At 54.7% G+C, this 26,099-nt stretch overlaps 2 protein-coding genes across 3 annotated transcripts; one reads left to right on the top strand and one right to left on the bottom strand.

Annotated features, from left to right (window-relative positions):
- Positions 1–1,062: 1,062 nt before the first annotated feature.
- Positions 1,063–7,364, top strand: NAPRT (nicotinate phosphoribosyltransferase). Its single transcript, XM_061374239.1, has 13 exons — positions 1,063–1,298; positions 1,951–2,078; positions 2,183–2,265; positions 2,440–2,570; positions 2,648–2,763; positions 3,534–3,727; positions 4,458–4,598; positions 4,691–4,775; positions 4,990–5,070; positions 5,697–5,799; positions 5,903–6,060; positions 6,309–6,416; positions 6,555–7,364. Exons 1-13 carry the CDS (start codon positions 1,112–1,114, stop codon positions 6,612–6,614), a joined length of 1,575 nt encoding a protein of 524 aa, XP_061230223.1. The 5' UTR covers positions 1,063–1,111; the 3' UTR covers positions 6,615–7,364.
- Positions 7,365–9,397: 2,033 nt separating this feature from the next.
- LOC133223490 (ubiquitin carboxyl-terminal hydrolase CYLD-like) lies at positions 9,398–24,549 on the bottom strand. 2 transcript variants are annotated; one of them, XR_009728590.1, is made up of 16 exons: positions 24,502–24,549; positions 21,906–22,368; positions 21,550–21,825; positions 20,606–20,675; positions 19,664–19,884; positions 18,957–19,110; positions 17,382–17,520; positions 16,139–16,249; positions 14,879–14,970; positions 14,542–14,608; positions 13,002–13,134; positions 12,599–12,707; positions 12,299–12,417; positions 11,050–11,269; positions 9,986–10,331; positions 9,398–9,860 (listed from the first exon to the last, which is right to left on the bottom strand). XR_009728590.1 is itself a non-coding variant. In XM_061374234.1 (15 exons), exons 2-15 carry the CDS (start codon positions 22,362–22,364, stop codon positions 10,147–10,149), a joined length of 2,355 nt encoding a protein of 784 aa, XP_061230218.1. In that variant the 5' UTR covers positions 22,365–22,368; positions 24,502–24,549; the 3' UTR covers positions 9,398–10,146. The 2 variants fall into 2 exon arrangements, 1 of the variants encoding a protein (XP_061230218.1); XM_061374234.1 differs by having other exon boundaries at positions 9,398–10,331.
- Positions 24,550–26,099: the final 1,550 nt, after the last annotated feature.

The following is a 26,099-nucleotide window of genomic DNA, read 5'->3' as shown; positions in this document are numbered from 1 at the left end:
CCATGTGTGCCCCGTTCCCTCTCTCTGCTGCCATCCCTCTGTGTCCAGTGTCCCTGCATCCCTGTGTTCTGCCATCCCTGCATGCCCAGTGTCCCCTGTGCAGATGGATTCCACAGCTCGTTAAAGTTGGAAAGCAGGTATGCTTTATTCAGCGCTGAGGCGCATGGGGGACAGCTCCTCCAAAGGCATGTGCATCTTAGTGTCGTTTCCTCTTTCCATTTATCCTCTGCAGTTATACATATGCATGAGGTTGCACAACACGGCTATCCATATTCATATCCCTGATCCGTATTATAATGAGCTAAGAAGTCCTTTGCGCCTGCGCGGTGCCGCCTGGTGGTCTTGGGCGAGGGTCTCATGATGAAGTAAAGGAGTCTTCCTCAAGCTTGGACTCCTTGGGTCGTTACGCATGCTCCAACCGGCCTGGGCATTGGCCAAAGCGCAGAGCCAATTCCAACCGGCCTGGGCGCCCAAAGGAACAGGGATCAAGTCACGGTCCCTACCTCTTAACGGTAGCCACGTCCTTGTGTCTTGTGCTAGCACACACGGTGAGCGCTGTACGCATAACGAGCAGTAGCATCGTTAAGCGAGGGGCTCGATCTACCCGCTTGCCCATGGTGAGTGCGCTAAGCAGAAGCAAGCAGTAACACGCAAGCAGCTTGCCCTGCTCACGGGTGAGCCCTGCGGGCCCCGTTAGCGGTGCTCCCGGTGCTCTCCGTGCCCTGCGGGCCCCGTTAGCGGTGCTCCCGGTGCGCTCCGTGCCCTGCGGGCCCCGTTACCGGTGCTCCCGGTGCGCTCCGTGCCCTGCGGGCCCCGTTACCGGTGTTACCGGTGCGCTCCGTGCCCTGCGGGCCCCGTTACCGGTGCTCCCGGTGCGCTCCGTGCCCTGCGGGCCCCGTTACCGGTGCTCCCGGTGCGCTCCGTGCCCTGCGGGCCCCGTTACCGGTGCTCCCGGTGCGCTCCGTGCCCTGCGAGCCCCGTTACCGGTGTTACCGGTGCGCTCCGTGCCCTGCGAGCCCCGTTACCGGTGTTACCGGTGCTCCCGGCTCCCTCCTCCTCCCTCCGGTGCCCGCGCCCCGCCCGCCGCTCCCAGGCTGCCCCGCGCGGGTCCATGTCTCCGCTCACCGACCTCTACCAGCTCACCATGGCCTACGGGCACTGGCGGGCCCGGCGCCACCGCGCCCCGGCCGCGGCCGAGCTCTTCTTCCGCCGCGGGCCCTTCGGCGGCTCCTTGGCGCTGGGCGCGGGCCTGGCCGAGGCTCTGCGCTGCCTGCGGGCCTTCCGCTTCTCCAACGCGGGTGCGTGCGGGGCGGGGGGGGGCAGCAGCGCCAGGGGGGTGCGAGGAGTGAGGAGGGAGCGGAGCCAGGCGGAGAGAGCGGGGCTGGGGCAGCCTGGAGGAGAGAAGGGTCCTGAAGGGGAGACCTTAGAGCAGCTCCAGTGCCTGAAGGGGATCAAGGGAACCTGGAGAGGGGCTTGGGACAAGGGCCTGCAGGGACAGGCCAAGGGGAATGGCTTGAACCTGCCCGAGGGGAGACTGAGCTGAGCTCTTAGGCAGAAGCTCTTCCCTGTGAGGGTGCTGAGGCGCTGGCACAGGGTGCCCAGAGAAGCTGTGGCTGCCCCATCCCTGGCAGTGTTCAAGGCCAGGTTGGACACAGGGGCTTGGAGCAAGCTGCTCCAGTGGAAGGGGTCCATGTACATTGAACTGGATGAGCTTTAAGGTCCCTTCCAGCCCAAACCATTCCATGATTCGATGTCCAGTGGGACATGGGGGGCAGTGAACATGAACAACCCTCAGGGAAACACGGGAGGCCCTCCATGAGAACAGAGGGGGCTCCCTCAGGAGTACCCTGCCCCCCAAGTCCCCCTCTATCTCATCACATCCCTTCCTGGGTGCTGTTCAGTGCCCCCTGCCTATAAGGGCCGTGTCCTCACCCAGCTCTGCCCCCGCAGACGTCGCCTACCTGCGCTCCGTGCTGCCCAGCACCACCGAGGACGCCTTCTTCGAGTACCTGTCCACGCTGGACGCCTCCGAGGTGACCGTGTCGGCTGCACCGGAGGGCTCCGTCGTCTTCCCCAGGGTGGGAATTGCTGCTCCCCTCCCGTGCTCTGCAGGGGCCGTGGGGCCGCCGGCTCCCACATCCCAGGATGGGGACGGGACCTCAGCGCTGAGGTGTCCTCGCAGGTCCCGTTCCTGCAGGTGAAGGGGCCGCTGCTGGTGGTGCAGCTGCTGGAGACCATGCTGCTGTGCTTGGTGAGCTACGCCAGGTAGGGCTCCGGGCACCCCGCTGCTGGGGACAGCAGCATCTCCTCCGGGTCCCACCGTGGGGACCACATCCCCTGTGGTTGAGTGGAGAAGGTGCTGAAGCCCCCCCTGCTCTTGGCTGTGAGCTGGCTCCGTGTTCAGCCTGGCTCGGTGTGACCTGTCCCTTCCTCCCATAGCCTGGTGGCCACGAACGCTGCCCGCTTCCGCCTCCTCGCTGGTCCAGACGTGAAGCTCATAGAGATGGGGCTGCGCCGCGCTCAGGGGCCGGATGGTGCCCTTTCAGCATCCAAGTACTCCTACATCGGGGGTGAGTGAGGCCCTGGGGTGCCCGGTGGCACCGTGGCTGTGTCATTACTGGTGTGTCCACCCCATCCCTCCTCACAGGCTTTGACAGCACCAGCAATGTCCTGGCGGGGAAGCTCTACGACATCCCAGTGTGTGGCACCATCGCCCATTCCTTCATCATGTCCTTCACCTCGCTGGAGGAGGTGCAGCCCCGGGTGAGCGTCGCTGCGGGCAGGGGATGGGGATGGGGTGGAGATGAGATGGGGTGGGGTGGAGATGGGGATAGGGATGGGATGGGGATGGTATGGGAATGGGAATGAGATGGGGATGAGGGTAGTATGGGAATGGAGATGGGATGGGGTGGGGTGGAGATGGGGATAGGTATGGGATGGAGGTGGGAATGGGAATGAGATGGAGATGAGGATAGTATGGGAATGGAGATGGAATAGGGATGGGGTGGGGTGGAGATGGGGATAGGATGGGGATGGTATGGGAATGAGATGGGGATGAGGATAGTATGGGAATGGAGATGGGATAGGGATGAGATGGGGTGGGGTAGAGATGGGGATAGGGATGGGATGGGGATGGAGGTAGGAATGGGGATGAGGATTGTATGTGAATGGAGATAGGGTGGGGTGGAGATGGGGATAGGGAGGGTATGGGAATGGGGATGGATGTAGGAATGGGAATGAGATGGGGATGAGGATAGTAGGGAATGGAGATGGGATAGGGATGAGATGGGGATGGGAATGGAGATGGGATGGGGACAGGGGTGGTGTGGCGATAGTATGGGAATGGAGATGGGATAGGGATAGGATGGGAATGGAGATGGGATGGGGACAGGGGTGGTGTGGCGATAGTATGGGAATGGAGATGGGATAGGGATAGGATGGGGATGGGGATGATACGGAGTTGGGATGGAGATGGGGATGGATGCTCTGCCCATGGCACCATGGAGGATGCAAAGCCCATGTTCTCCGGGCAGGAGGTGCTGCCGCAGGCAGGAGGAGAGCCAGTGGATCTCCTGGCCCTGGCCGTGTCCTGGCTGCAGCGGGTGTGTGAGCTGCTGCAGACCCCTCCTGAGAGGGCGAACCAGGGGGAACTGGCTGCGTTCGTGTCCTACGCCATCACCTTCCCCAGTAACTTCCAGGGGCTGCTGGACACCTACTGCGTGAGGAGGTGGGAATGCCGAGTCCCACAGCGGGGCTTTGTCGCTGTGGCAGCGGGGATGGGCGCATCCCTCCTTGCTTGGTGGCCTTCAAGCAGGGATAGAGCCGTAGATCCCTACACTGGTGAATTCTGCCTTTATAGAACCATGGAATGGTTTGGGTTGGAAGGGACCTTAAAGCTCCTCCAGCTCCAACCCCTGCCACAGACAGGGACACCTTCCACTGGAGCAGGGTGCTCCAAGCCCCTGTGTCCAACCTGGCCTTGAACACTGCCAGGGATGGAGCATTTACCACTTCCTTAGGCAGCCTGTTCCAGTGCCTCACAGTAAAGAATTCCTTCCTTACATCCAACCTAAATCTTCCCTGTTTCAGTCTGAACCCATCACCCCTTGTCCTGTCACTGCAGTCCCTGATGAAGAGTCCCTCTCCAGCATCCCTATAGCCCCCTTCAGACACTGGAAGCTGCTCTGAGGTCTCCACGCAGCTTCTCTTCTCCAGGCTGAACAGCCCCAATGTTCTCAGCCTGGCTCCATACAGGAGCTGCTCCAGCCCCTGAGCATCCTCGTAGCCTCCTCTGGAGTTGCTCCAACAGCTCCATGTCAACATGAGAAGGACACGGAGCTGTTGGATTTCCACCTGCAGCATTCCCAAACTCCACTGTTGCCTCATTGACCTGCTGGATCCATCCTAGGTCCCTGTCCCCAGTCAATGGGCATTAACCCTCTCCTCCTCCATCCCAGGAGTGGGTTGCCCAACTTCTGTGCGGTGGCGCTGGCGCTGCAGCAGTTGGGGTACCGCGCCATTGGCGTGCGCCTGGACAGCGGGGACCTGGCCAAGCAGTCCAAGGAGATCCGCCGGGTGCTGCGAGCCTGTGGAGCTCAGTGAGTCCCACACCAAACCCAGGTCATGGGGGTGATGGGAGCGGAGTCCTGGGTCCCCCAAACCCTTCACCCCATCCCTTGTTCCTCCCCAGCTTCCAGGTGCCCTGGTTTGAGACCATCCCCATCGCTGTCAGCAACGACATCAGTGAGCAGAGCCTGGAGGAGTTCAGCAGGGAGGTGAGGTGGCTCCTCACCGTGGCCTTTGCTGAGGTTTGGGGTGGATGTGGGTCACCGGGGATGTTCTCCCTGGGAGACAACAGAGAAGAGTTTCCAGGGTAGGAAAAACGGGGCTTTTGGGGTGGGATGGATGGACACAGACACCTCTGGGCAGAGCCGTGCCCCATGGCTTTGTGATGGGCTTTTGGTGATCCCTGTCTTCCCTTTGCACCAGGGGAGTGAGATAGACATGATCGGCATCGGGGCCAACCTGGTGACGTGTCCCCTGCAGCCATCCCTGGGCTGTGTCTACAAGGTAGAGGTGGCAGCAGCTCTTGGTCCTGCTTGGCCTGGGGGGGCTCCCTGGGATCTCCTGGGCTTTGCAAGGCTGGGGATGAGGAGTGAAGGGGGATCCATCCTCCAGCTCCAACCCCTACCATGGGCAAGGACCCCTTCCACTGCAGCAGGGTGCTCCAAGCCCGTGTCCAACCTGGCCTTGAACCCTGCCAGGGATGGGGCAGCCACAGCTTCTCTGGGCACCCTGTGCCAGCGCCTCAGCACCCTCACAGGGAAGAGCTTCTGCCTAAGAGCTCAGCTCAGTCTCCCCTCGGGCAGGTTCAAGCCATTCCCCTTGGCCTGTCCCTACAGGCCCTTGTCCCAAGCCCCTCCCCAGGTTTCCTGCAGCCCCTTTAGGCACTGGGGCTGCTCCCAGGCCTCCCCTTCATGGATATAACATTGATGAGCACCGCAGGGAGGAGCTTGCAGACAAATGTCCAACTCTGGGGTGGTTTGAGGGTTCTTTCATCACTTCTTGCACCAGTGGCCTCCCCAGCTCATGGGGACACTCGCAGAGGGCACAGGACTCAGCAGGTCTTCAGCACCACCCTGAATTGGTGCCTGTGACAGAAATAAGGTGCCCATCCCCTTAATCGACTTTTGCAGCTGGTGGAGGTCAATGGCTCCCCGTGCCTGAAGCTCACTGAAGATGAGGAGAAGATGACAATCCCAGGGACTAAGATGATCTATCGGCTCTCTGATGCTGCTGGTGAGTTGGGTCCTCCTTGTCCCTGTCCTACCCCCTTAACCTGCTCCATAACCCTGTCCCCGATGCCCTGTGCACTCTGGTCTCTAACACGGTCCCCCTGCAGGTCACCCCTTCATGGACCTCATGGCACTGGAGGAGGAGCCCTCACCCAGAGCAGGGCAGGAGCTGGTGGTCCGTGTCCTGGGGCAGCTTGGTGAGACCAGCAAGGTCGTGCCCGCCGCCGTGGAGCCCCTCCATCGCACCTACTTCAGAGATGGGCAGGTCAGGGGTGGCTCTGCTGGTCCTTCCTGTTGGGTGAAGGACCAAGCCACAGTGGTGGTGTCTTGGCCACCATAGATCAAACGGTTAAATCCCTGTGTTTCCTTGCGTCTGAGATGGTCCCCGCTCCAACCAAGGTGCCACCAAGCACGTGGTGCCATCAGAGTCCAGCCTGGAGCTGACTCACTGAGGACTGGGGCTTGGTGACCATCTCCACCCATGGTCCTGGTGATACATCTCTGTCCTTGTAGGTGTGTGAACCCCTGCCCAGCCTCACCGAGGTGAGGGCCCACGCTCAGGTGTCCCTCGGCCTCCTCAACCCTGCTCACCGCCGGCTCCGTGACCCACAGCCCTACCCGGTATATCCATTATGGCACCATCAATCCACACCCAGGAGCCCTGCCCAGCACTGGTGGCCTGAGCATGGCTCCACCAGAGCGTGGAGATGGGGCTGTGCATCCCCATGGGGCTCATTGTCCACTCTTGCTCCCTTGTAGGTGGCTGTGACTGAGAAGCTGCACCAGCTCCTCACCACGCTGCAGCAGGCCAGCCAGTGAGGAGCTCCCTGCTCATCCCCTGCTTGGGACCAGCTCTTCTTCATGCTCTTTTGAAGGCCAAGTGACTACATTGGGAATCAATGGCTTCAACAGCTGCGTGCTGCTCACCTGAAGACCCTGCAGGAAGTGGAAGAGCACCCAGAGATGCCAAAGCTGGGATGAGGCAGGTGGAGCTGGGAGATCCTTCTGGAAGGGATGGTCCTTCCCTGCCCACCCTGGTGACCCTGCACCTTCTCCCATGATGGTGCTGCCAACATCAATGCTCCTGCAAACCCTGTGCCTTCTGTTGTGGCATTGCCCACCGTGCCTAACAGCATGCCAGCTCTGCACCTTCAGTGGTGGCAGCTCACACTGAAGCTCCTCAGTGGCACTAGAATCCAAGTCCTAAGTGCACAAGAAGGGATCCTACCATGGGAATGTCCTCTGGGACATCCCTGGCAGATGCACTTTGCCCTTTCTCTTTAGGCTTTGGCTCTGTGGCCACATTCCATCTCTTCCCATTTTACATGGGGGTGGAGGTCACCTCCTGGTTGATGCCAGCTCCATGTTGGCACCTGCACTCTGCAACCTCATGTTCCTTAATCCCTGGAATTAGCTTTATTCTATGCAAGAGATTAAATAAAAGCCTTTAGCCAACTACAATCACCCCATGGGGCTGTCCTGGTCCTTCCAACCACTTGTGGCCTTCAACTGGAATGTAACATCCTTCACTTCACTGTTTATGACTGAATAAAGGTGGCATGAAAAGCAGAGTGTTGAGCTAAGAGAAGAGCTGGGGGTGACTCCAGCTGCCATATGTCATCCTACGGAGATGCTGTTCTAGTCTCTGAACCTAATTCCAATGAAAATCCCACTGTAGCTCCACTGGGGTAGGGTCAGTGAGTGGTTGAAGGCTTCAGCAAAACAGGGTCAAGAAAAGCTGGGTGTGGAATGGGAAAGAAACCTGCAGAGACTTGATCTCCCTGCCCCATCCCTGGCAGTGTTCAAGGCCAGGTTGGATGGGGCTTGGAGCAAGCTGCTCCAGTGGAACGTGTCCCTGACCATGGCAGGGATTTGGAACTGGACGAGCTATAAGGTCCCTTCCAACCCAAACCATTCCATGTTTCCATGTTAAATCTGCAAGAGGGAGATTGTAAATCCTTCCCCCTGAGCTTGTAAAATGTACGGACCCAAAAGTGTCATGTACCCATGGAAAAGGTGGAACGAGGACAAGAGGCAAATGCCCAACCACCCACCTGCATCATCCACCCTCCAAGGAACAGTTGTGGTTTAGGTCTTTGCAGCACACATTGAGAAGGGGAAGAACTTGGAGCTTAACAAAGCCCTGGGTGATGGTCCTTGTGTCCAGACAGGGCTGGAGGTCACTGGTGCAGTGCTCCAGCTGGGTCACACTGAGCATGCAAAGAGAGAAACCACAGAACTCCAGGAAAACCAGGAACAGTTTGCTATTAAAAGTTACATTTTCAGAGCAGAATCCCCCGAGATTGAGAAGTCCAAGCCCAGCATACCTGAGTTGGATGGGCCTGAGGTCTAAGGAGAGGACTGAAGAGCAGCCTGAAGTAGGTGAAGGCAGTGAGCTTCAGCACCCTCAGCCCTCTGCGTGGCCACAGAGGAGCAGCTCATCAGTGCAGAAGAAGGGTAAACCCATCCTTGGGATCACCTGCTCTCCCCTAACCCTTGTCAGGCTCCACCGCTGGTGCTTTGGCTTTGTCCAGACCCATTTTGGGTACCTCCAAGGATGGAGAATCCGTGACCTCTTTGGAAACCTGTACCAGAGTCTGTCATCCCCATGGTGAAGAAGCCTTCCATGACGTTGAGGGAACCTCCTGGGTTTTCCTTTGTGCCCTGGGGCTCTGGTTCCATCACTGGGCACTATGGAGAAGATCCCGTCCTCTTTGCACCCTCTCTTCAGACACTGATGAGTTTCCCTGGAGCCTTCTCCTCTCCAAGCTGAACAGTGCCAACTCTCCGAGTGCTTCCTCATGGGAGAAATGCTCCTGTCCATCTTCATGGCCCTTCATTGGACTCTCTTCATCCCTTGTACTGGGGAGCTCCAATGGGATCCAATAGTCCAGTTGTGGCCTTATCCATGCTGAGCAGAGGGGAAGGATCCTCTCCCTCACCTCCTGGCACCACTATTGCAGCCCAGGACATTGTCCACCTTCTCTGTCCTCATGGTCAACTGAGGGTTGAGGCTCAAATGCTCAACAGAGACAGTTAGAAGCTGAATTGACATTTAATGTCTGGTAACAACCTGGGGCCATCACATACAGACACGAGACACCCCAGGAAGCAGCTACAACCATCAGGCTGTTGAGGTCCCCTTTAGCATCACAACCTCTGCTGTCAACCAAAAGAGAAGCTAAAGCTGCACCCTGCACTGAAGAGGGAAGAGGAGGAGGGGGATTCCAGCTGCACATCTGGGGCTCCTGGATGCATCCATTGAGGATCTGGGATCATCACTGACTCCTGTAACAGCTTCCTCCTGCCGTGACAGCATGACCTTAATGGCAGAGAACCTCCAGTGTGCACATTTATTGAGTTGAAGGAATAACAGTTCCCAGCCCGAGACCTTTCTCCAGTCAGCAAATCCAAGAGGGCTCCTTTCTGCCCTTGGAGTTGTTATTGGTCTTTGGATCTCAGGAGTGGGTGCAGAGATGGGACAGAAAGTGCTAAAAGTGAGGTTAAAACACCCCACCAGGCAGCAGCAGTGCAGCCTTTGCATGAGGAAGTAAAACACATTGTTCCTCTGTTCCTTTGCACGAGGCAGTAAAACACATTGTTCCTGTTCCATCTTTCTTCCAGTTTTGTTATGGACAGAAACATGGATTTTAAAACCTATTTGCAGGTCAAGACATCCAGTGACCTCATGGTTGAAAATAGGGACGGGGGGGTACAAGTGCCAGAGTTTAGTGCTGGATAAGGGAAGTGCAGCCACAGGGACCCACCTTTAGGTGTGGGGCACAACCCAGACCTCAAGGAACCCTCATCCTGACCCACCTCTTCACAACGTGGTGCAGTTCACAGCTCCTGGGTTTCTCACTGCACAAGTCCATGTGAAGATGGGTTATGCAGGGCCATGCTGTGGGTTTTTGTGCTCCTTGCAAACCTGAGGAGAACCGTTCCTGTCGATTAAATACTGGTCCTCAGCTGGATAACTGTCCATGTTTTCCTTAAATGCTGGTCCTTATCTCATCAGTGGAAGGGAGAAAAGGATGTTGGGGAGGACTCTGAGGTAGGGCAGAGCTACAAAGTGGGGAAGAAAGAGAGAGGAAAGGGAAGGGAGGAAAGAAGAATGGATTTGAGTGTGAAGAATCCAGAATCCAGGTCTGCTGCAGGTACAAACTTTCACATGACAGGATTTAACTAACCCAGGCTGCTGTGGACACCTTCATACCAGACAGCGGCAGAGGCAAGAAGAGGCTCAAGTGCACGTTTGGTGTACCCAGACTTGGCTGCTCTCCCTGGTGCCAAGCTCCAGGGTTGATCCATGTTCATGTTTCCAACACCTCAGTACTCTGCAGCACCAGGGTCACTTGTAAAGTGCCATCTTCTTGCTCTGGTACATGTACATGTAGGCATCACAGAAGAGGCGCTTGGCCACTCCATCCATGTCCCGAGGCTGCTTCAGAGCCAGCGCAGCCAGTGGCAAGTCCAAGTACTTGGCAACTTCAGGGCACAGTGTTACTGTGGGAATGTTGAAGCCATTTTCACCACCTACGAGAGAAAGAAGAAAAGTCCAAACCAGGTCCTAAGGGACCTACAGCTCAAGCAGCCACCTTCATTAATGGGTTCAAACTTAAACAGGGGAAGTTCAGGTCTAACTTCAAGTTCTTTAAGGGTTTTCTTTACTGAAGGGGGGCTATAGGGATGCTGGGGATGGACTCTTCATTAGGGACTGTAGTGACAGGACAAGGGGTAACGGGTTAAAACTGAAACAGGGGAAGATTAGATTGGATATAAGGAAGAAATTCTTTACTGTGAGGGTGGTGAGGCACTGGAATGGGTTGCCCAGGGAGGTTGTGAATGCTCCATCCCTGGCAGTGTTCAAGGCCAGGCTGGACAGAGCCTTGGGTGACATGGTCAAGCATGAGGTGTCCCTGACCATGGCAGGGGTTTGGAAGCAGATAACCTTAAGATCCTTTCCAACCCTAACTATTCTATGATTCTACTGTAAGGGTGGTGAGGCACTGGCACAGGGTGCCCAGGGAAGTGATGAATGCTCCATCCCTGGCAGTGTTCAAGGCCAGGCTGGACAGAGCCTTGGGTGACATGGTCTAGCATGAGGTGTCCCTGCCCATGGCAGGGGTTTGGAAGTGGATAACCTTAAGATCCTTTCCAACCCAAACCGTTCTATGATCACACTCAACACTCAGTGTGGTGCCCCAACCTGAGAGCTCTGGAGGTCAACCCCAAAGTGGGGATGTGTCCTCACCGTGCCTGTCAGCCATGCTGTCGAAGAACATCCAGTGGTCATTCTCAGGGCCATACTTCACAAAGGAGACGTAGTGACTGGTCTCGATGCAGAGCACTGCAAAGAGCTCCATCTTCTCATGAGGGACCTGCTGGCAGCCCCGGGCGCTCCGGGTGCGGAATTCCTCTGGGATGTGAAGCTCTCTTGGCTTGTGCGTTTTGCGGTGGTAGTGGGAGTGAACCTGAGGAGAGAGGATTTGAGGGGTTGAAAGTGGATGATCTTAAGGTCCACAGACCCAACCCAGTCTGTGATGGGGTGGCACTGCTGAGAGAGTAGAATTGAACTTGTCCTGCCACAAAAAGGAGGGTGCAGGGGTCAGACCCAGTTCACTATTCCCCACTGATCTGACTCTCATGGTCCCTGCGTGGTAGGGAATGACATTGCCTCATCAGGCTTCATAGAATCATGGGATCTATGAACTACAGGTTCCAGTTTCAACCCCCTGCCACAGGCAGGAACACTTTTCACTGGAGCAGCTTGCTCCAAGCCCCTGTGTCCAACCTGGCCTTGAACACTGCCAGGGATGGGGCAGCCACAGCTTCTCTGGGCACCCTGTGCCAGCGCCTCAGCACCCTCACAGGGAAGAGCTTCTGCCTAAGAGCTCAGCTCAGTCTCCCCTCAGGCAGGTTCAAGCCATTCCCCTTGGCCTGTCCCTACAGGTCCTTGTCCCAAGCCCCTCTCCAGGTTTCCTGCAGCCCCTTTAGGCACTGGAGCTGCTCTAAGGTCTCCCCTTCAGGAGCCTGCTCTTCTCCAGGCTGCCCCAGCCCAGCTCTCTCAGCCTGGCCCCAGAGCAGAGCTGCTCCAACCCTCGCAGCAGCTCCATGACCTCCTCTGGACTCTCTTCAACAGCTCCACGTCCCTCTTGTGCTGCTGCCCCCAGAGCTGGATGCAGGACCCCAGGTTTGGCAGCAGGAAGTGGAGATAGGAACTTACCACTCTCTAAGGTAGGTCAGAAAGCTGTTGCTCCTGGTGGGACAGCATGGAGGGCTCAGTGCTCTCTTTGTGCTTATTTAGGCTCTGTGTAAGCAGAGGGTTCAGTAACGTGTGGCACCTAACCAGCTCATGCTGCTGATGTGATGCTCAGGGAGAAGCCCTGAACGTTCCTTCTGAAATGCTGCAGGGACAGCATGGGAAATGAAGGAATTCTGGGGGGTTCAATCTGCTGTCAGCACCAAGGCAGGTTTGATGAGCAGCCAAGGATGATGAATACCTGTCTGGAGCAGGAGCTGCAGAACTGCTTCAGGCCTGTAGCTGCAAACACCTTGTCTTTGAAACACTCTGAACACTCCAGGGTGGCAACATCTCCACACAAGCAGCATTCCCTGGGACCTGCAAGAGAACAGGGGTGAGGAAATCGCTCTCCTCCAGATCTCACCTGAACTCCAGCTTGTCCTGCCAAAACTGGTGTTCAGGGAAGTAGAATCCTACCATGATCCCACCCCACAGAGGTGAGACCTGTCACCTGACTCCTCACAGGCCCAACCAGCAGCTTTAACACATCCCAACTTACTGTCAAGCAGCAGATCTGTTATATCCAGCTCCAAGGAAGGAATGATTTTGCTGAACATTTTGTATTCCTTCCCAAAACGTGGCATTTGGATTATGAAGCATGATGGGATCTGGGAAAAGAAAGACAAAGAAGTCACCCTGTGAGAAGAACCAAGCTCCAGAGACTCTCCTCTCCACATCGCTGCTGGGAGTAAAGGCTTTTTGCTCAGGTCACAAGATGAAATGGCAACAGGGAAAGCACAGCCCTCTTCCCAGGTCATGCTGAGACTTCTAAGGCTCTTGTGACTGTATCCTGCTTCTTTGTAGTGTTGGATACCAGACTCCAGGATACCAGGCACAAGTATGTTGGAGGAAGCAAGAAAGAGGCAGCAGAGAGCAGTGTAGGCAGAAGGCTCTGGGCTCACCTCCACTAGCTTCAGATCAGAGGACAGGAAGGAGCGTTCCACTAACTGCTGCACGTCAGGAACCACCAGATCCTCCTGTTTGTCCATAAATATCTGGTAACAGTAACAGTCCTGCTCCTTCTGGCCTCCTGACCTGCAAGGAGTGGGCATGGGGCTTGTTTATGTGGTGCCACAAACACTGGAGCTCCCAAACATACAGGGTTCGTCCTTCAAGAGCTACTGCGCCCAAGGCACCAAAGGGCTGCTTAGTGCAATGCTGACACGAAGCTGTTTTTCTACCCAGAAATACTGATTTCTCAGCCTGGAGGAGAGAAGCTGCGTGGAGACCTCAGAGCAGCTTCCAGTGTCTGAAGGGGGCTACGAGGATGCAGAGAGGGACTCTTCATCCGGGACTGGAGTGATAGGACAAGGGGTGATGGGTTCAAACTGAAACAGGGGAAGTTCAGGTTGGAGATAAGGCAGAAGTTGTTCCCTGTGAGGGTGCTGAGGCACTGGCACAGGGTGCCCAGAGGAGCTGTGGCTGCCCCATCCCTGGCAGTGTTCAAGGCCAGGCTGGACACAGGGGCTTGGAGCACCCTACTCTAGTGGAAGGGGTCCCTGCCCATGGCACAGGTTGGAACTGGGTGAGCTTTAAGGTCCTTTCCAACCCAAACCATTCCATGATAAATAACTGCCATAAGAAGCACCATCTTCGGTCTCATTATCCCTCCATAGCATCACATCTTGCTCCTGTGAGCAAAACTCATTTCCCCTGCTTGATGGAAATATTAAAAAAGGCTTCAACGTGCTTTAAACCAAGTGCAATGGAGCAGAATCAAATTCCTCCTCAGATGAAGGCTCTATTTATACCTTCACACACAAACCTCAGTGCATTCAGGAGGTGTGGGAGATGTTCTGCACGTCACCCACCCCCTGCAGCCCTAAGCCACCAGAGAAAGGATTTCCTTCAGCTGACCCTGTGCAGAGGAGCTGCAGCACAGAGTCATCTTTGTGCTCAGCCTTTCCAAGCACTCCATGATCTGCAGCTTGACTGACACCTCAACAAAGCAGCACAGAAAGCAAACAATCCTCTTCTGTGCTCCTCAAAAGCACAGTTATTTTTGGCTTCCTTCAGCCTCTCATCCTCTTTGTGGAGCCCTGAAAATCTGGGAGCGCATCCATGGAGTGCCTGTTTGAGAGGCTATGGGATCGGAGCCAGCTTAGCAGGTCTGGACACATCCCAAACACATCCAAAGGCTGTCAGATGTTTCTTGCTCTGCACTGAAGTTGGACACTGTGTTTCTCAAAGCACTTGCTGGCTCTCCCTGAGGGTGACACAAGGGGTTTAGCACAGTTCTCTGAAGGTGGCACCTCCAAGGAGTGTTTAAGAGTGCCTTTACCTGGACGTGTCACCTGGAACAAGATCACAGAGAGGAGCTGCATACAACTCACTGAGCTGTGTCTCTAGAGCCACAATGAAAGGGTGTAAATAACACCCAGTGATGGTGAGGTGGTAACTAAGAGCCTGAGTAAGATGTATCACTTGGATATGAACACTTACTGCAGTTTCAAGAGTGGTTCTATCCCCAGAATCTGATGCATGATGAGATTGAGGAATTCCTCAGGATCTGGAAAATGAAACAAAGACATAGGTCACACCACACCAGAAATGCTATGACCTCACTGAAGGCAAAAACCTGCCAGATAAACATGAACCAGCATTTGCTGAACCTGGAATGTCCTGGTTCACTCTAGGTAAGGGGAAAATGAGGCTAAAAGTAATGCATGCAGCAGGCATGCTAATGCACATGCCTGGAAGCAGCACACAGTGAAGCTGTCAGCCTAGATGAGGCAGCACACAGGGAATCAAACTAGGGAAGGCCCAGAGAGCATCTTACCTTTCTCAGCATTGGTAAAGCTTGAGCACTGGCCCTTGTCAGTCAACTGCTCCCTGAGGTGCATCACACTCTTGGCATTGACAAAGCCAGTCCTAGAAACAAGAACTAGTTGTAGATGATCTCTCCAAGGTATTTAAATCATGAAATTATAGAATCATTGAATGGTATGGGTTGGAAAGGACCTTAAGATCATCCAGTTCCAACCACCTTGCCATGGGTAGGGACACCTCACACTAAACCATGTCACCCAAATGGTTCAGGTTGGAAGGGACCTTAAAGCTCATCCAGCTCCAACCCCTGCCACGGGCAGGGACCCCTTCCACTAGAGCAGGGTGCTCCAAGCCCCTGTGTCCAACCTGGCCTTGAACACTGCCAGGGATGGGGCAGCCACAGCTTCTCTGGGCACCCTGTGCCAGCGCCTCAGCACCCTCACAGGGAAGAGCTTCTGCCTAAGAGCTCAGCTCAGTCTCCCCTCAGGCAGGTTCAAGCCATTCCCCTTGGCCTGTCCCTACAGGCCCTTGTCCCAAGCCCCTCTCCAGGTTTCCTGTAGCCCCTTTAGGCACTGGAGCTGCTCTCAGGTCTCCCCTTCACACAGCAGAGGGGCAGAATCCCCTTCCTGACCTGGTGCTCATGCTCTGGGGATGCAGCCCAGGATGCAGTTGGGTTTTGGGCTGCAAGTGCACACTGTCCCATTTTTCATCCCCAAATCCTTCTCTGCAGAGCTGCTCTCACCAAATCTGAGCATCACAGAACACCCCAGGGTTGTATTTCTATATATTCACATGCATCAGTGCCAGGACACCTCAGGGAAGATGCTAATGTCTGATGTTCAGCTCTCCGTGCCTCTCTTCCACACCTCCCTAGGGAGGATGAGGAAAGAACCTGGTATCTTTGATACAAATGCCAAAGAATTTAGCCTCATGCCGTGGTTTCCTCTCATCCAGCCTGGCACTGACACTCCTGTTGGGCCTAATTGCTGGCTCCCTCCAAAGGTGGTCTGAATCCCAGGAATCCTCCTTTTATGAGGCTTCCTTCTAAGCAGGAGAGCCTCATGCACATGCAGGAGGAGTTGTGACAGCCTTAGAACACAGGGAATGGTTTAACTGGAAGAAGAACCCAATATGAAGCCCTTTGGCTGTGGCTGGCAGGAGAAACCCTCCAGGCAATCCTTCCCTTAATGACAGGTACCATCTAGAAGGGCAGCAGAGAAGGTGTGAAGGGAGATGAATGACTTCCAGGATTCCCACATATTATACTCACCTTCGGAGGGGATTAACAATCTCATCCCTCAGAATGCTCTGGACGTTCCTATCACACAGCTGGAAGGGCTTGAAGAGCATGGAGTCCACCACAGATGTACAGGAGAAGAGGCTGTGGAAAGAGAGGGATGGGTGTAGTATTTGCAGCAATAGCTAGAACCAAACCATTGTGCCTGGTGACACTTGGTGGCTTTGATTCTCAACAGTCCATGCACGCAGTTGCAGAAGGGTGAGTGGCAGCACATCTCCAGGGTGAGAGAAACCACATCAGGTTTAATGAGCACTGGTAGGAAGCAAGAAACAGCTCCAACAGCTCAGGCACAGTGAGATCTCGTACTTTGCAGCCCAAACTGCTCAGGAGGGGGCACCACTGAGGCTTTTTTCCTCTCCAAACAGTGAAGCTGGGATCTCTTGGGGTGGTTTCTTTGACACGTTTCCAGCCAATACCTCCAGTGACAATGTCAGCACGGTGCCAGGATCTCTCACCACCCTACTTGACAGACACACGGTACCTTAGGTGCTGGATCAGCACCAGTGTGGCAACAGGACCAGGGCACAACTATCCCCATGTGATGGGCACTGGTGAGGCTGCACCTCAACTCCTGGGTTCAGTTCTGGACCCCTCACTACAAGAGAGACATTGAGGTGCTGAAGTGGGGCCGGAGAAGGGCAATGGAGCTGGTGCAGGGCCTGGAGCACAAGTGTGATGGGGAAGGGCTGAGGGACCTGGGGGGTTCAGTCTGGAGAAGAGAAGGCTCAGGGGGGACCTGATGGCTGCCTCCAAGTGCCTGACAGGAGGATGGAGCCAGGAGGGGCTGGGCTCTGCTCCCAAGGAACAAGGGATGGGACAAGAGGAACCGGCCTCAAGCTGCACCAGGGCAGGTTTAGATGGAGCTGAGGAACAATTCCTGCCCCAGAGGGTGCTCAGGCATTGGAACAGGCTGCCCAGGGCAGGGCTGCAGTCACCGTCCCTGCAAGTGTTCACACAGCGTGGAGACGAGGCCTCAGTGCCATGGGTTAGTGGTGGCCTTGGCAGTGCTGGGGAATGGCTGGACCGGGTGAGCTTAAAGGGGCTTTTCCACCCTGGCTGATTCTGTGTGTGATTCTGTGTGTACACACAAGGGGTACTCCAGGGCCTGAGAACAAACCCGCTCAGAATTCCCAGGAAATGCGGCAGTTTAGGGCTCTATCCAATTCACAAAGCACTCATTTAATCAGCTGGCATCATCCAAACAGGTCCTTACCTGAAGAGAGCTGCATCCATATAGCAGGAATTACAATGGCCTTGTATCCCCTTCATCCGCCCTCGCAGGACACGCACTGCTGCCTCGTTCCTGAGAGGAGGAAAACTGTCTGGAGCCTGGGGAAGAACTTCTTGTCCTCCTGCAAAGAGAAGCACCTCCTTTGAGCTTCCCACCTCGTCTGGCTCAGCTCTGACCTTCCCTGATGCCATTCCCTGTTCAGAAGTCAGCACCAGGCTCCTCTGTGCTGCTCCTGACGGGATTTCAGCCACACTGGGATGAAGAATTGTCTCAGTAATTTCTCTACTGTAATCAGAGCCAAAACAAAACCAGAGACATATCCTGCCAATCCATACCCACCTCTGCCAGGTTTAACAAAGAGCTACAAATGAGCTGGTGCTATGTGATATGGAAGGTTAGGATCTACCTGTCCTGTAACCCCAGGAGCAAGGGGACAAACAGGCAGCTGTGCTATAATAGCCTCATCCTGCTGGTCTGTCATCTCAAGCTTCCAAGGTGGCCTCAATCTGCTCTTGCCTGGTTTCTTCAGCGTTCTCCCCTTGTAATTCAATCCTCTCTCTTCAGCATGTCCTTAAGACAGTTTCCCATGTCCCTGTTTCCAGTTTTAGGGATGTTCCTAGAGGAATCCTGCTGTCTCATCTCCAGTCATCTCATTTACTGTTTCTAAATGGTTAGTTCATGTTGCCTTCTGTGCTCTGGAGGAATTTCTTCCTATTGAAATGAAAATACTGACCTGTTCTTCTTGTGATGGACTTACCATCACATCAAATTCTGCACTAAAGTTGATTTAATCCCGTCTCCCTTTCCAAGGGCATTCCCTGTAATTACCATCAGCATCCTTAAAACTGCCATCTTCTGGAACACTTGAAGTAAGAATATTAAACCACTGATTAAGACACTGTCTAGGAGGTTTCTCCATAGTGTGCCTTGTCCCAGCACAGCCCAGTTTCCCTTCTCCCTAGAGTGGGCCCTTGTGAACCTCATGAGGCTCAACAAGGCAGAGTACAATGTCCTGCATGTGGGCTGGGGCAATCCCAAGCACAAACACAAGCTGGGTTGAGATGGAATGGAGCAGCCCTGAGGAGGACTTGAGAACCCAACATGACCCAGCAGTGTGTGCTTGAGCCCAGAACCTCCTCATGTGCTGGCCTACACCCCCAGAGCATGAGCAGGTCAGGAAGGGGATTCTGCCCCTCTGGGCTTGAAGTGGAAACCTTAGGGCAGCTCTAGTGCCTAAAGTGGCTATGGGAAACCTGGAAGAGGGTCTTTGGACACGGGATGGAGACAGGCCAAGGGGAATGGCTTGAACCTGCCAGAGGGGAGACTGAGATGAGCTCTGAGGCAGAAGCTCTTCCCTGTGAGGGTGTTGAGGCGCTGGCACAGGGTGCCCAGAGAAGCTGTGGCTGCCCCATCCCTGGCAGTGTTCAAGGCCAGGTTGGACACAGGGGCTTGGAGCACCCTGCTCTAGTGGAAGGGGTCCCTGCCCATGGCAGGGGTGGGACTTGGTGAGTTTTAAGGTCCCTTCCAACCACAAACCATTCCATGATTCTATCTTACCATAATCTATGAGGCTCAAATAACTGCTGTGTGAACTCTGGAAGCGAACATCGGGCTGGCAGCACTGAAGCTTCACGAAGAGGCCACGCTTGGGAGCACAGTGGAAGTAGTATTTGCCCAACCATTCACCATCACTGACCCCCTTATCTTCATCCTGGGAAAAACGCAGTGAGGAATAGCATCAGAGCACAAATCTTCCATATGGCCATCTAACATCTTAAGAGCCATGTGGTTTTATCCCATTTGTTGGCTGTTTCTATCCCTGGCAGGGTTCAAGGCCAGGTTGGACAGAGAATTGGGTGACATGGTCTAGTGCGAGGTGTCCCTGCCCATGGCAGGGGGTTGGAACTGGATGATCTTAAGGTCCTTTCCAATCCAAACTATTCCATGATTCTATGATTAATCTATTCTGGTCATGTGTTGAATCTACTGATGCCACTTGTAGGATTCATGATTATTCCATCCCACATTCCAATCACAGTGTTCTGGAAGAGAGTGAACCAACCCTCATAATCACCTCACAAAATCCCCTCCCCAGCCTAAAGGAAGGCCCAACTGGCTGCTTGTCCTCACAATTCACTCTCCAGTACATCAGAGGCCCACATTAGGCTGTGAAACACACAAGCAGAAGGTCTTAAAAGAGAAAAGCAACCAAGAGCAGCCCACTCTGATGCCCCATTTCCCAGCAGGAAATGTTTGCTCCTCACCAGTTCCACTCCTGCCATCTTGTGCTCAATTTGGGGCAGGTAGCCCAACCAGCGGATGATTCCTGAAACCCGAGTTCCTTTGTCCAAGGTGATCTGGACCATGGAGTTCACTTCCAGGGCTGAATTCCCCCCGTCACACTCCTCACTGCTCTCACTGACCTCTTGTTTCATCTGGTTTGGGGGTTCCAAGCCCATGTTGGACTCAAAGGGTGAAAATAAACCTGGTGGGTAATACAGAATGTCAAGTGAGGTAGGAATGACAGATACCTGATGACGAACATCTCTGGATCTTCTTTAATACCAGGTCTCCTTTGAAACTCAAGCACAAAGCCCAGCATCAGAGACACAAGGTATAATTCCCAGTGATATGGCCAAGCTGGTCTAACAGGCTAAAAGGGGATGATCCTGCTCCTTGTTTCCCTGCTCAAGGCTGCGCGGTCCAGTCTCTTGCTGGTCCTGGAGCTAATCCAGCCCTTCCCTGAACTACTGGAACAGCAGCAGGGGGTCATTCCCAAATTATTCTTCTGCCTTTAGTGAGATGAATCAACTCAGTGAAGAATCTAATGATGGCTCCAGAGAGATTCCACTGAGGTCTTGTACAGTGACTCAACCATCACTGTGCTTTTCCAAGTCTTTCTGGCATCAGGATGAGGCTCCTGCTCCATATTCGCCAGGTAAATTAAAGACTCTTCAAGCACTGGTGCCTCTTCCTTTAAGAAATACTTCAGCCCTTCAATTACACCCTCTCTTCTTCTTTCTGTCAAACTCATCTTTAGTTGCCTAATGCAAAGAATGCTACCCAGAGAGACTTTTCCATGGAGCTTCTTTGCCTCCTGATTAACCGAACTGGGTTTAGCTGAAGATTTTGTTGGATCTTCAGCTCATCAGAGAGAAGAAATAAACCCCAGGAACACAGGAAAGACACATCTGATGATAACTTACTTTGCAAGTTTTCCTTCACAACAGAATCCAGAGGGATTTCTCTGAAAATGTCAGTTGTTCCTTCTTCTTCCTGAAAGGAGAGAAGAATTCATCAGCTAAATGCTTTAGCAGCTGTAAGGCATTCCTGGAATATGAAGCAACTATTCAAAAAGGCCTGGAAGGTTTGCATGGAACCTCATGTCCCTTTTAGGATGGGTGGAGAAGTGATTCAGAGCAGCCCGAGGAGAAGGACTTGGGGTGTTGGGTGAGAAGCTCTCCATGACCCAGCTTCAGTGTGTGCTTGAGCCCAGAGCCTCTCCATATCTGGACTGCACCCCCAGAGTGTGAGCAGCAGCTCAGGGAGGGGATCCTGCCCCTCTGCTGCATGAAGGGGAGACCCCACTTGCAGCACTGGGTGCAGTTCTGGTATCCTCAGCATAAGAAGGACATGGTGCTCTTGGAACAAGTCCAGAGGACACCACAAGGATGAGCAGGGACTGGAGCACCTCCTGTATGGAGACAGGCTGAGAATATTGGGGCTGCTCAGCCTGGAGAAGAGAAGCTGCGTGGAGACCTCAGAGAAGCTTCCAGTATCTGAAGGGGTTGCAAGGATGCTGGAGAGGGACTCTTCGTCAGGGACTGCAGTGATAGGACAAGGGGTGATGGGTTCAGACTGAAACAGGGGAAGTTCAGGTTGGAGATAAGGCAGAAGCTCTTCCCTGTGAGGGCGCTGAGGCGCTGGCACAGGGTGCCCAGAGAAGCTGTGGCTGCCCCATCCCTGGCAGTGTTCAAGGCCAGATTAGACACAGGGGCTTGAAGCAACCTGCTCTAGTGTGAGGTGTCCCTGCCCATGCCAGGGGGTTAGAACTGAATGATCTTAAGGTCCTTTCCAACCCAAACCATTCTGTGACTTCCACCTCCTTAAGTCCCCCAAACCCAAGACAAGGCATCAAGGCTGCTCTTACCGGACAGATTTTAACAAGCCACTGGGTTCCCTTCCTATAAACTTCCATGGCTATTCCTTTGGTGAGGACCTCATCCACAAAGAAGCTAACTGCATCTCCCACTTTCACAGGGACTACCTCCTCCGTGTCTGCTTTTGGCTTCTGCTTCCCATAGTTGTCATCTGGAACAAACTGGACTTTGGTAAATGGCAGGAAGATCCCACAGTTCTTCTTACACTTGAAATACTCCGTGCCACGGCAGGACCCATCACTGCGCCCTCTGTTTTCTCCTTCACCCTGAAAACAGGATGGAAAACCATATTACACACAGAAAACACAAAGGGAAAACAAGGAAGTCCCTTTCTTGACGCCTTTACCTGCAACTCCACCCCAAAGAAGAAGGGAGACAACACAGCAGTGCTTCTATAAATGCTCCCAATATAACGGATGATTCCAGGGAAATACTGGTGCTCAACCTTAGCCATCACCCTGTGGCCAGGCAGAGCCCTCAGAGCTGCCTCGAGGTTCACCCTGTCCAAGAAGCAGTTCAACCTTTCACAGTGGCTGCTGACGGCCAGGAGGAAGGAGGCCACCTTCTCAGGCACAGGTTGAAGGATCTCCATGTTGATGGTGACCGTGGAGCTGTCATCCAACATGATGACCCTCAAGAAGCAAGTGGGGCGTCTGTCGTCAGAGAAGTTGCGCAGGTAACTCCTCTCGCTGCAGAAACACAGGTTTCCAGCTTGGAACAACTTGCTGCCATAGGAACAGTCTTCGGTCAGGATGTAATAGCAGTTGCCATCTCCTGAGCAAGGCGGGAGGTTGGTCATCGTCATTCCCCTGGGTTGTGAGAAATGAGATGGTCACACAGGTGAAGATACAGGGATGTTATAGAGTCAGAGAATCAACCAGATTGGAAAAGACCTTGAAGAGCATCAAGTCCAGCCATTATTGTAGGATCTAAGAAGAACGTAGGTGGAAGAGGCCTCAAGACCAACCCCATGCTTGAAGCAGGTTGCTCAAAGCTTCACCTAGTTGAGTTTGGAGCATCTCCAATGACAGAGATCCCACAACATCCCTCATTGCTTTGGCCAATGCTTCATCACCCTTATCGTGAAAATAGAAAGAAATTCCATCTGTCCAAGGTTTCCCCATGTTCCTGCTCATCCCTGTTGCCTCCTGTCCTCCCATTGTGCATCCACGGGAAGAGTCTGGCTCTGTCTTCTCTACTAAACCCTATCAACAAGAAGCTGCACAAAGCAGCATCCCCTCATCTGTCTGTTCTCTATGACACTGCACTGCTTCTCTGAGCACCCTGTGCCAGCGCCTCAGCACCCTCACAGGGAACAGCTTCTGCCTAAGAGCTCAGCTCAGCCTCCCCTCTGGCAGGTTCAAGCCATTCCCCTTAGCCTGTCCCTACAGGCCCTTGTCCCAAGCCCCTCTCCAGGTTTCCTGCAGCCCCTTTAGGCACTGGAGCTGCTCTAAGGTCTCCCCTTCAGGAGCCTTCTCTTCTCCAGGCTGACCCAGCCCAGCTCTCTCAACCTGGCTCCAGAGCAGAGCTGCTCCAGCCCTCACAGCATCTCCGTGGCCTCCTCTGGATTCACTCCAATGGGTATTAAATGTATGTAAAGAAATCAGAGGTAAATTTTTGTGCTTAATTTGAATCAAATTTGAGCCAAATTCCCACTTCTAGGCCACAGTGGAAAGTAAGAAAGGAAAAAAGGTGCCACCTTGGTAGATGCTTCTTTAAACACTGAAGCAGAGAGAGGAGGAATTGAGCAGATGCAATTAAAGGGAAGCAGAAACACACTCAGGGCATTGCAGCAGGAAGCAGGAATGCAGCTGCTCACAAGACATGGATGGATTGGGAGGAAAACGTAGGCAGAGCTTGCATAGAAAGGCTCCTCAACGCTCCAGGAGGAACCTCACTGGAGATTAATCATGGAATGGTTGGGGTTGGAAGGGTCCTTAAAGCTCATCCAGCTCCAACCCCTGCCATGGGCAGGGACACCTTCCACTGGAGCAGGGTGCTCCAAGCCCCATCCAACCTGGCCTGGAGAGAGCTTAATATTCCAAAGGATCAGGAGAAGAGAAATCACTGCTTGTGCTGGGAAACCATCACCCTGGAGCTTCCCTGGTGTTGGGGGTTGTTGTGGCAGCTTCCTACAGGAGCAATTCCCTCTGGGGAAGTCATGGGGCACTCTATGGGGTTACACGAGAGCAGGAGGCGGAAGAAACCCCTCAGCACGCAGCAGTTCCCTTATTGCCCATCTATGTGACTCGCTGCTGAGGTTTTACAGGCCTGGCAGCAGAGCAAAGGCTTGACATCCTGTGATTCTGAAAGGATGGAGTTAAGGAATAACATCACATGTCCCAACCCCCCCCTCTGCTCACTCTTCCACTTTCAGGACCTTGGTTTTACTTCGCATTTCATTTGGTTTTTAAAGTTCCTTCCCCACAAGGAGACGAGCAAAGAGACCGGCGCAGAATAAAGGGGTTTCCTCATCAAACCACCAGAATTAACCATTTTCCTCACCGAAACCCCAGGAACGAAGCATTTCCAGCATCAAAACCCCAAGAACCAACCGTTTCCCTCATCGAATTCCCAATAATTAACCATTTTCCTGATGAAAACCCAAGAATCAACCTTTTTCCTCACCAGTCCCCCCCCAGAATCAACCACTTTCCCCACCAAAATCCCAAGATTGAAGCATTTCCAGCACCAAAACCCTGAGAATCACCCATTTCCCTCACCAAAACCAAAGAATCAACCATTTTCCTCATCAAATTCCCAACAATCAACCATTTTCCTCATCAAAACCCCACAAAAACAGCGTTTTCCTCCCCAAACCCCAGGAATAAACCGTTTTCCTCACGGAGCCCTAGGAACAAACCGTCCTCCTCAGCAGCCTCGGGAACGGCCCGCTCGGGCCCCACAGCGCACGCACAATCCCCTCCCGGGCTCACATTCACTCCAACGGGTGACCCCGGGGCTTGCGCTGCCCCAAACAGCGCCGAATCTCAACGGATCCCGCACTGGAACCCGGCAGGCACCAAGGAACTGATCTCAATGCGAAGCCGCGGCAGTAAATGGAGCCGCGGGCAGGGTCGGCCCTGAGGTAACGCGGGGGGGAACACACGGCAGCGGCCCCACCGGGCACCAGGGCCGGCTGTGAGGGATGTGCGAGGAGGGGCAGGCACAGGGGAGGCCGCAGGGGGGTACCGGGGGTCTGAGGGGGGGTTCCCGGTGTGGTTCAGGCCCCGTCCCCTCGCTCTCACCCGTCCGCGCCGCCCAGCCCCGCTCTTCCGCGTCAGGCGCCGCTACCACCACCACCACAGCACCGCTTCCGGCCCGCCCCGACTGCCACAGCCAATGGGGAGCGGCGAGGACAGCGAGGGAGCCAATGAAAAGGAGAGGGCGGGGCTAGGCTGACCTATGAGGGTGGTGCCGCTGCGCGGCTCCGCCTCCTGATGTGTTAGAGGGAGGGGCTCCGGGGGATGGACCCGTGTGCCCATGGGCCTGGGTGGCCATAGCCGTGTGTGCTCATGGCCCTGTGTGCCCATGGCCCTGTGTCACTGCATCCCCATGGCCCTGTGTGCTCATGGCCCTGTGTCACTGCATCCACATGGCCCTGTGTGCTCATGGCCCTGTGTCACTGCATCCCCATGGCCCTGTGTGCCCATGGCCCTGTGTCACTGCATCCTCATGGCCCTGTGTGCCCATGGCCCTGTGTCACTGCATCCACATGGCCCTGTGTGCTCATGGCCCTGTGTCACTACTGCATCCCCATGGCCCTGTGTCACTGCATCCCCATGGCCCTGTGTGCTCATGGCCGTGTGTGCCCATGGCCCTGTGTCACTGCATCCCCATGGCCCTGTGTCACTGCATCCCCATGGCCCTGTGTGCCCATGGCCCTGTGTCACTCCATCCTCATGGCCCTGTGTGCCCATGGCCCTCTGTCACTGCATCCACATGGCCCTGTGTGCTCATGGCCCTGTGTCACTACTGCATCCCCATGGCCCTGTGTGCCCATGTCCCTGTGTCACTGCATCCCCATGGCCCTGTGTGCCCATGTCCCTGTGTCACTGCATCCCCATGTCCCAGTGTCCCCATGGCCCCATCACACTGTGTCCCAAGAGCCCTATGTCCTGGCCCCGTATGCCATGTCCCCATATCCCATGTCCCCATAGCCCTGTGTCCCGTGTCCTTGTGACTGTGTGTCACCGTGGCCCTGTGACCCTTAATCCTCATAGCCATGTGTCCCCAGGGCACTGTGTCCTTATGACAGCGTGTCCCATGCCCACATAGTCCCGTGTTCTGTGGCCCCATGACCCTGCATCCCCACAGACATGTGTCAACATGCCCCCCGTGTCCCCATAGCCCTCTTGCTGGTGTGCCCCATGTCCTCATAGTCCTCTGTCCCCGCAGCCACGTGTCCCTGTGTCCCCATAGCCCTGTCACCCTGCATCCCCATAGCCACACCTCCATAGCCTTGTGTCCCTATGGCCCTGTGTCCCATGTCCCCACAGCCGTGTGTCCCATGTTCCCTTGACTGTGTCCCATGTCCCTA

This window comes from Neopsephotus bourkii, unplaced genomic scaffold, assembly GCF_033783945.1.
Source record: "Neopsephotus bourkii isolate Nb327-2 ecotype Australia unplaced genomic scaffold, CSIRO-AGI_Nbou_v1 NB_1637, whole genome shotgun sequence".
NCBI lineage: Eukaryota > Metazoa > Chordata > Aves > Psittaciformes > Psittacidae > Neopsephotus > Neopsephotus bourkii.
The sequence above is the reverse complement of the archived record's forward strand: the minus strand, read 5'-3'. Positions and strand labels throughout refer to the sequence as shown.